The sequence below is a fragment of the Nematolebias whitei genome, chromosome 13 (assembly GCF_014905685.2).
Source record: "Nematolebias whitei isolate Nwh7 chromosome 13, NemWhi1, whole genome shotgun sequence".
Lineage (NCBI taxonomy): Eukaryota > Metazoa > Chordata > Actinopteri > Cyprinodontiformes > Rivulidae > Nematolebias > Nematolebias whitei.
The window spans coordinates 20,850,978-20,860,966 of NC_056510.1; the positions used below are offsets into that span (position 1 = coordinate 20,850,978).

Genomic DNA, 9,989 nt, shown 5'->3' on the forward strand with positions numbered 1-9,989 from the left:
GGGGGGGGGCTGCTGCTGCCATGGGGAAACACGTTTGCTCCCATTGCGCGGTGAGTGGGCAGAAACAGCAGGAAATAAAATGGGCTCTGGCTGAGAGTGAGAGATTTTCCCAGACTTGGTCTGCTGAACAGCATCAGTTTTAGCTGACGTGAAGACGAGTGTTTTGTGAGATTTACCGAGCTGCGGTGCTTCCTAAAACGCTGTTTAGAGGTTACCGGCTCGTTCTGTGTGGGGAATGTGTGAAGAGAGGACGCTGTGAGATTAGTTGATCGGACAGTCAGGCTGGAATCAGATGAAACTTTGCTCTCTGAGAGATGTTTTTGTTTTATTTCAAAACACACATGATCAAAAACACACACATTCCCCCCAAGGAGTCATTTCTTGCTGACATCCTGTCTGGTCCAGGATGGAGCTTGCTGACAGCCTTTGGGGAAGTGCTTGGTCGCTGGTTGGCGCGCCGGGAAGGACTGTTCCCTGGTGGAGGGGACCGGCGGAGGAGCGGGCCATGACATCACTGCTGCAGCTGTGGAGCGCCTCTGCTGCCGTCGCTGGCCACGGCAGTCCCTCCAGCGGCCAGAGGAGCAGGAGGAGGACTGTGATGTCACCAGGTGGCATACCGTCTCTGAGACCTCCTCGGTCCTCTGCGATTTTTCAAGGATGGTCCTGAAGTTGGCCCCGAACAGCTCATCTGGGGTGATGGGGCCCTCCAGCAGGTCCCTCTGCAGCTTCTCGAGCATGGATGGCAAGAGGCGGAGCCAGGTGGTCCTCTGAGTCATGGTCGACCAGGCGGTGATGCAGGACAGGCAGACCGCAGAGGTGGCATACAAATTGTGGATGACATTGGCGGCTTTACAGAGGGAGCTCTTTGTCTCCTCCGGCAGGTCTGCTCCCTCCAGCCTCTTCAAAATGCTGAAGGTCAGCAGAGCGACATTGTTATTTGCTGCGGCCGCCTGGAATAAACACTGATGAGCTCGGTTGGAGAGCTTTGTGATCATCTGGTCGTGCTTCCCTGGAGGGACAGGTCACTGGTCCATCCTGGAAGCCTTTACCATGAACACCTCCACAAGGCTTGGCTCCAGAGGGGGAACCGAGGGAAAACTCCGCTCGGTAAAGTCATCCACTCTGCTGATGGGGGCGAAGGTGGAGACGGGTGCCTTCAGCTTGATGGGCCCAGCTGCATCCTTGTTCCAGTATGATATCACAGCTGGAAAGTGGGACCAGGTGGGGTCAGGGCGAGGAGCCGGGGCGGAGCTAAACCTTCCCGCCAGATCATCCAATCGGGGTGGAAGGAGGAGAGGGACGAAAAGTTCCTTTGTGTCAGCAGCCTCTTGGATTATGCTGGGCAGTTCCAAGAGGAGGGGGCCGACGGCTGGGAGCAAAGTGGTCACCAACATAGGAAGACCCGAGGTGGCTGAACATCCGCTCGGCCGTCCTTCTTCCGTCACTACGCTCTCCAGGAAGGAGGAGGCAGTGGGGCTGCTGCCAGCACCACCTTTTCTGGAGGAATCATCCGATTCACTGTGTGGCTTTGCGTTAAAAAAGGAGATGGTGTTGTCCAGTGAGTAGCACCTCGCCACAGAAAAATGCTCCTGGGCATTAGCCTTGAACAAATCTGCTCATCTCTGCTTCTGCTCAGGAGGGAGGAGCTCACAGGGATGGCAGGAGGTGGCTAGGTTGGCGTGGTGGAGACCCAGGCATCCTTTGCAGATGTGATGCCAATCAAAGCTCATGATGTAGCCGGACTGGCAGGACGAGCACAGGCGGATGGTGCTGGGCATCTTCTTCTTTGCTCTTTAGACAATGCTTGCTGGCTGAAGAAAAAATGGGAGCTGATTATCCGGTCTCACCGTAATTTATACGGATCGGGGGTGGGGCCCACACAGCCGGTGGGCGTGGACTAAAGTTTTCAGTGCTGCGCGCGAAGGGATAAACCCACTAGCAATAGCCTTAAAGGGTGAAGCCTATACAAAATAGAACATGCATTGCTCATTTCACATATGGCATAGAGGAATAATCTGAAGTGTAGCAGCTGTGAGAAACACCAGCATTACTTATAAGCTGTTTTATTTATTTCTTCTGGATTCCAACACAAATTGTGAACTGTGCAAGAACTCAGCAATCCAGTGCTCTGCTGCCGGCGAGTGTTATCCTAATAGAGGCATCTGTCACCGGCCCACAGTGGCTGTAATACAGAGAGACACATTAATGGTAATGATGGCCTAGCTCCTTGGGGGGAAAGGAGGCTTGGCAAGTCACAATTACTTGTTCAGGGTCGCCCTCTAATCAACTCCACTCTTCACACACGAGAGTGTCAAGTCTGCCTCAAGAGAAGGGAAGACACATCCTTGCTTTTGTAGCTCCCTTCCCTCTTGTCACGCTGTTATCAAGTAATAAAAACAGCTAAAGCTGGACTGTGTTGGTACTTCTTCACATACAATATGCCCCTGCATTCCTTCTTCTTCTTCTTCTTCTATTGGCTTCTTATCCTGGCACTTATCCCAGACTCCTCTTCATCTTCAGCTGACCAAGAACACTGATTGTAAATCGGATTGTTTTCAAATGAGGCAATCACAGAAGCACGCTGAAGTAACACAAATCAGTCGAGGGGCCGTAGCCGTGTCATTAAACATCAAGAGCCGGTATTTCTTGATTAGTGAAGGATGTGTTTTTGCTCTGTGCTGCTTCAGATACAACATCATGTCTGGGACTCCTGAGAAGATTTTGGAGCATCTGCTTGAAATGATGCGATTGGATTCTCAGTTCACAGAGTCAGGTATTGTTTGTCACAACACACCCAGAATGTCATAATATTAATCCATCAATAATTATCATTTATTGTGAAGGGTTTTTCCCTACCAAGGTGCAATGTTTTAATAATGACCACCACAGCCAATCAACACAAAAATGTCTGCACCTTACTGAATTTTACAGATGTTGAACTAAAATTTGGGGTGGTAGTAGCTGGTAGTCATTCACAACACATCCTCCAATCGCTAACAGATTTTACAATACTGCATGAAATTGCATGGGATGTTATTTTCAAGGTTTGATGAAAATAGCTACAATTTTCAACGTAAATAATTTAATCTGAACCTTTGGTCTGAAAGGCAGAGGGTGGTATGCATCCCCTCAAGGAACGACTAATAGTGTGAATGTTTATGAATCATTCACACTATTGTGATCTGTTTTTCATCCGTACATTTTTCGACATTTCTCTCGTTCCACAGTTTTTGTGCTATTTCATCAAATCATAAATCAAAACGTTCAGCTCTTTAAGGACAATCCTGCTATGACTTGTGGTATTGGTGCAACTTTAGCTTTTTGAAATATTTAGCCTTTCCTGCCATAAACATTCACACTGCATTTTTGCAGGCAATTTCTCTAGTCCTCTCTGCTTTTGCCTGTCCGAGCTGTCCTCCGCGACCTGCTCTACAGTGACCCGCTTGCTCTCATCGAAATTAGTTACACATCACAGAGCTGATCTAATCACTATCGTGTGTGGATACATTGCCTGCAGAGGTGACAGAGACATGGCCGTGCGTTTGATGGTGGCTTTGATGAGCTTTTCTGTTTCCCATCACAGACTCAGCTTTAGATGATTTTGTGCTGATGCACTGTGTCTTCATACCCAACAGTCAGCTGTTTCCAGTGCTGAGAGCCCAGTATCCTTGCTGTGCTCGTTGATGTGGTTAGCGCAGTAAAACTTATGTGAAAACCAACGTTTGCTGGAGTTGACCTTTAACAGCTGTGCAGCTACCATGCTCAGGCCTTGCAGGGCTCGGAGCAGGAGCAGCTGGACTACACTCTGACCAACAAGCGCAGGGTGATCTGCCTAGTGGTGAAATGGGCCTCTGTGCATGGAGATCACCTGCAGCAGGAGGACAGGGCCTTCCTGGAGGTCAGTGTGGTGATAATCTCTGCTGCTGGTACAAAATGGTCACAATGTCACACCAACAAACAGAAATTTAGTCAGAGATGTGTTTTTGTACAGTTTTGTTTATGTTATTTTGTTTTGCAGGAATTTCTCATGATGGTATCGAACGATGTCAAAGTGCTTCCAGCCCTCGGGGATCAACTTCCAGAATTGCAACAATTTTTAAAGAAGAAGTAAGTTTGCAATATATATATTACAAATTAAATGAACAAGAAGATTCCTCCTGTATGTGGACAGTGACTTTAAGATTGATTGTCTTCAGTTAATAATGAATGATGCACCTATCATGCAGCGCCTTGAAAAACTTTTGCACATTTTCCACTTCAAAGTTATTTACTATTTTGGGTTGGTTTATCACATAAAATCTCTGTAAAATACTTTGAAGTTTGAGGTTATAAAGTGACAAAATGTAGAGAAGTTCAAATGGTATATGCACTTTTTCAAGGCACTATAAGTTATATTTGCTCCTTTGTTTCTAATGTAATTTTTTTTAGTGCAGAAGATGCCAAATCCTCGCAGAAAAAGGTACATAGCTTTCAGAATAATGTTTTAAAGCAGACGTTTTGCTCCATGTTTGTGAATCTGAGCTCATTTTTGCCGCAGCACAAAGTCCTTTTGCGGCAGTTCAGTAGAGGAGACGAGAAGCATCAGAAATGTCAGCCCATCGGGGGTGATGATGAAAGTAAGTGAAGAACATTATTAACTAAACTTTCATTCCATGAACAAATTAATGCTTTACATGACAAACTTGTATTTTAAAAAAATGTCGTGATTTGTTAGCTCTCAGAGAATGTGCTGAGAGATGACTTTAAAAAGTTTTATAAGATATTCAGTGTCGCTTGATCCATTGTAAACCATTCAGTTATCGTTCTCATATTTATTCTGAATCATACCTCCAGTTCTGTTCAAAGTCCACTGCTGTGACCACACCTACACCACCATCCGGGTCCCTGTGGCCGCCTCGGTCAGGGAGGTCATTGATGCTGTGGCTGACAAGCTGGGGTCAGTGGAGGGTCTGATCCTGGTCGGACTCAGCTCAGCAGGAGGTGAGAGCAGCTGCAGCTACGTGAGAAGCAAATGATTGGAGACGGGAAGTACAGAGAGGGCAAACGTGCTGGTTTAATAATCCATCCTGACTGATTCAGGCGGAAACTGGTAACATTTTAAAGAAAAAAAAACACACTGTCAGTTAATGTTAAAAAAAAAAGAAGAACAAAGTCCTTTTAATACCTAAACTGTACAGTTTGCAGTGAATAAGCTCAACACAAGCAGCTCATAATACATTGAGCCTCCTTTATCTTTATAAAGTTACCGAACTGTCCAAAATGCACTCTTTTATTTTATTCTGCTGGGAATAAACAAGCACGTGACCACATCCACCAACTTTTTATAGTGGTAAACAAAAGGGTTATAAAAGTATTATATTATTGATTATTATATTTTTAACAAACCTATAGATAAAATGTTTTTCCTACATTTTTTTTAACAGAGAAGTCTATCTTCAAGCCAAATGATGTCTCTGTCTTCTCCACGCTCAGCACAAATGGACGACTCTTTGTCTGCCAGAGGGACAAGCTGGATTTGTTGGTGTGGTAAATTATGAGGAAAAACACCAGTCCTATTAAATTAAACATTATATTAACACCTCTGTGCCTTAGTTTAACCTATGCTGTGTTATATTTTCATCACATAAATTTATGGTATCTCCTAAAATGTGCATCAGTCTCTTTATGTTTGGTGATCTTGTGTTTTTTTTTTATGTGTTTGCTTTCTAGACCCCTCTACCTGAGCAGGAGGGTCCTTCCACAGGGTCCTCGGCCAGTTTTGAGTTGATGAGCTCCAAAGATGTGGCATACCACATGACCTCCTATGACTGGGAGCTTTTCCACTGTGTTCATGAGGTATTTCAGACCAACCAGGAGCACTAAAACTAATATTAGTAGTATTTCTTCTTCATTATCAGTACAGACGAGTAAAAAAGAGATGTTAAAGTATCATTCCACTGATGTGTTTTATTTTTACGTCTTTCAGCTCGAGCTCATCTATCACACATTTGGAAGGCAATATCTAAAGAAAACCACGGTGAACCTCGATTTGTTCTTGAGGAGGTTTAATGAAATCCAGTTTTGGGTGATCTCAGAGATGTGTCTGTGTCCTCAGCTGAACAAGAGGGTGCAGCTTCTGAAAAAATTCATCAAGATTGCTGCTCAGTAAGTGGAGCTCTTTCTCTTAGGAGGTCCTCGGTTATTTTTTCATTATAACCTTATTTGGTCATCTTTTCTGTTAAAGCTGTAAGGAGTACAAGAATCTAAATGCTTTCTTTGCTGTTATTATGGGGCTGAGTAACCCGGCAGTGAGCAGACTGAGTCAAACCTGGGAGGTGGGTAATAGCTGGTTTGTTCATGACATACCTGAACTGCAAGCTGACTTTTCTTTCTGTATTTTGTGCTTGCAGAAACTTCCCAGCAAATTCAAGAAGTTTTATGAGGAATTTGAAAACTTGATGGTATGATTAACAGCTTCTTTTGTTAATAGAGTGAATTTATTTTAAACATTTTCCCCCTTTGAGCCACTTTGTTTTTAACCAATAAAGTCTGCAGGTTAGAGTATGTTGTCCTCACTCAGTAATCTGACTGAGCAGATCTCAGAACAGTGTCGCTGTTTCTTTAGAACCCAACCAGGAACCACCGGGCCTATCGGCTCACAGTCTCCAAGCTGGACCCTCCCATGATTCCTTTCATGCCACTGATGATTAAAGGTCAGAGCTCTTTCTATTTTAATGTAACATCTTGCTGATCCGTTCTTTTTCTCTTCAGCACCTCTGAACAAATGTTGTCCTCTTTTCTTCTTATTTCTTCCAGACATGACATTCACACACGAGGGCAACAAAACATTTATCGACAATTTGGTCAATTTTGAGAAAATGGTGAGACGCTGCAAGTGTAGATTGTTGTCTACCAGCTGGTGTAAACCTCCTCCTCTGTTTTCCAGTTGTTTGTTGTTTATTCTAACTCTCTGTCTTGCAGCGGATGATTGCGAACACAGTGAAGATAGTGAGATATTGCAGGAGTCAAATGTTCAGTAAGTTGCATGTTACAGACCCAACGAATCACTTCAAATACACTCACTGACACAAAAGTTAAGCAACCAGAAAGAATGGTTCAGTAAGGATGTGGTTTGGTTCTCGTGCAGGATTTGCACGACTGAATTTGCAACAAGCTGCCAAGTTTAGAACAAGCAGCAGAGGATGGAAGTGATGGCAATATGAGTGGATCAATAGTGTTATCAGGCAATTGCTGGAGCAACAATCAATGAAAACAGCAAGTGAAAGTCATTATACACTTGATGCCTTGTAGATGCATTAGTCAGCATCGCTGCTTGATGGAGCTTGATAATAGTTGCACTGTGGGTGACGTCCCACTGTGCAATTCACAAGGAGATGTCACAGTGACCTGATGTTAAAACCAATGGGTACTTCAGGAGGTCCAACCACATCATGAAGGTTCCGGTTGCCCAAGACAAATCATAAAAACGAAGGACTGTCAAATTTTGCACCAAGCATCACAGAAATATGTGGCACCAGCATGTGCCATCTAGACACAGGTACTGGACACAACTTGACACAACCTGTGTCAACACCCATTGAGACTACATCGTCCCATCCCAGTAGGCTGATTAATACTAGAGCAGACAGCTGCATTTGGATCGGCATTGTCAGGATGCATGAACAATGATGACTTGTGTCATGTTCAGCAATGAATCTTCGTTCTATATTTCCATCAGTGACCATTGTATGTGTGTGCATGTTGGTGCCAAAGTAGAAATTTAATTCTGACAATGTGGGAAGACACACTGTCATGATAATGTGGGGCCTTCAGGCCACTTCTAGTAGAAACCCATCGCATGGGACACTATGATGTCTTGTCTGTGATCCATCAGTGACATCCTGCAGCTGCATATCTTATCCCTCCTGTGTCATCATTCTGGTACTGTTTCAACAAAACAACACCCATCCGCACGCAATACGTGCCTATAGACAGGCTGTGGCATATTGAAGTCCTCCCATGGTCAGCCAGGTCCATAGATTGTTGAACATGTGGGATCAGCTCAGGGATCAACCTGACCCAGTGCTGATCAGACAGATTATGGGGGACGACTTGCCTCATGAGAGGACTTCTGAATGACTTTGCCCCCTCATCAAGTCCCTGTTTTAAATCTGTTTGGGCGCTTAACTTTTTTTTAAATTAACTTGTTTTGGTTTAAATTTGAAGAAATACTCCAGGATTTAATTATCATTTGTGGCATATTTGTATTTAAATCAGGTCCAGACTCTCCGCTGGCTGGAAAGCACCACCCTGACATTTGGACTTACGTTCGTCACTTCAACGTGATTGACAACCAAAGGACACTGACGCAGCTCTCTCATGGACTTGAGCCCCGCAGGTCTTAACCGCCCAACCTTTATTCACTCTGTCACGCTGCTTCACACGACATGACGTGCGCTCACACTGATCTGAATTTAACCCAATCCAGGCAATCACATGGAGGACCTAATGAGGGAGCAGATAATGAGATATTGTTTCACTGACTTGTTAAGTCATTTATTACAGTAATCTGTGATTTTTCAACAACAGTAATTGTTGTGGGATGAAGAACCTCTCATATCGGTGTCATGCGGGTATCATATCATCTCCAGCTCAACCAGACAAAGAAAATAAGGATCTCTGAGTGGTGGGCGTCTCATTTTGTAGATTAATGTGTAAAATGTAAGATGTAAACACTGTGTGATGATTTAAAAAGAATAAATATTCCTGCTATGCATGTTTTTTTTTTGTATCAAACTATCTTTATACTGTTTTGTTGTATTATGATTGTAAATTATTTTTATTCTAACTTCAGCATGGGGATATTTAAAATCATGTAAGCACCTTTCTCTTGCAAAGCCTCTAAAATAATAATGTCTCTGGGTAAAATGAAACATTTTACAAATATTTATGTTCTATAGTTACTCATGCTTTATTGTATTAGTAAGCTGTTTGCAGTCATAGCATGTCAACTTTTGTAAAATTTGAACTTTTATGAGCAGCTTGTGTTTTTACTAAGTGAAATATGTCCTTTTATATAAAAGCAGAACTTTATTAACATCTCAGACTTGTTTTTTTTTTTTTTTTGTGCAACTTGTTCATGTTATAGAGAATATTGTCACTCGAGGAAAGCAGAGGACCAAAGGAAACAGGTTGTAATAAAAAGTATAATGTCCTATATAATGCTGGGACTTTAGTTTTAGTTATTTGATGTGTTTAATCTGACTTGAAGGTCCAGTCAGGTTTACTATAAAGTATGTTAAAACACCTGCTGGTGAACAAAATGCTGTACATACAATAATAAAGAAGCACTAAATAGCATAAGAAAATAACAAAAGATTGAAAACCTCAATAATAAATGTAATAAAATGATGACATGACTGACAAAACTCAACTGTCAAGCTGAATAATAAAATAAGTTAAAAAAACAATTATACAAGTTGATTTTCACAATGAAACCTCTAACATTCAGGCATAACTTAAGTACAACAGCTGTAAAGTATCAACTATTTACTCTAAGAGTAAATTAGTTTGAAGATTCACGTCCAAGTTCTGTTTATTTGTCATATACAGGTTAACACAAAATTAACAGTACGATGATATATTTGTGATGAGAAGAATCAATTTGACTCACTAAAAACAAAGAACAAACAAGAAAATACTAAAGCATGCAATAAGGGTACAACATAAAGTACCAAAACATGAAAAAGTAAAATATAATATTTACAAGGTCCTAAAGAGAGACAGTAAGCAACAACAACATGGTAGAATATAACTGTGCAAGCAGGATGAATTTGTATAAGTATTTCACTGGCAGTAATATAAGATAAAATACACAATATATATTGCACATAACTCACAAACTACACAGTTTGTGTGACTGTGCACATCTGATTTAATCTAAGATGAACATCTATGGAGTAAAATTGTTTTATTGCAACACATTGAGCATTGTAATAAGTAAGTAAGTA

The 9,989-nt window shown here is 42.4% G+C and overlaps 1 protein-coding gene across 4 annotated transcripts in view; it reads left to right on the top strand.

Annotated features, from left to right (window-relative positions):
- Window positions 1–8,384, top strand: part of rapgef4a (Rap guanine nucleotide exchange factor 4a) — a 41,099-nt gene extending 32,715 nt beyond the window's left edge. For 2 of the 4 annotated variants that reach the window (XM_037686462.1, XM_037686463.1), the window contains 16 exons: window positions 2,688–2,773; window positions 3,584–3,662; window positions 3,754–3,898; window positions 4,019–4,107; window positions 4,429–4,459; window positions 4,538–4,616; window positions 4,834–4,980; window positions 5,424–5,521; window positions 5,710–5,835; window positions 5,966–6,144; window positions 6,224–6,314; window positions 6,390–6,440; window positions 6,605–6,692; window positions 6,796–6,860; window positions 6,961–7,015; window positions 8,257–8,384. In XM_037686462.1, the coding sequence (XP_037542390.1) occupies window positions 2,688–2,773; window positions 3,584–3,662; window positions 3,754–3,898; window positions 4,019–4,107; window positions 4,429–4,459; window positions 4,538–4,616; window positions 4,834–4,980; window positions 5,424–5,521; window positions 5,710–5,835; window positions 5,966–6,144; window positions 6,224–6,314; window positions 6,390–6,440; window positions 6,605–6,692; window positions 6,796–6,860; window positions 6,961–7,015; window positions 8,257–8,384 (1,537 nt within the window). Of the gene's footprint in view, window positions 1–2,687; window positions 2,774–3,562; window positions 3,663–3,753; window positions 3,905–4,018; window positions 4,108–4,428; window positions 4,460–4,537; window positions 4,617–4,833; window positions 4,981–5,423; window positions 5,522–5,709; window positions 5,836–5,965; window positions 6,145–6,223; window positions 6,315–6,389; window positions 6,441–6,604; window positions 6,693–6,795; window positions 6,861–6,960; window positions 7,016–8,256 lie in introns of all 4 variants that reach the window. The other 2 variants (XM_037686464.1, XM_037686461.1) reach the window with 2 other exon arrangements.
- The last annotated feature ends 1,605 nt before the right edge of the window (window positions 8,385–9,989 follow it).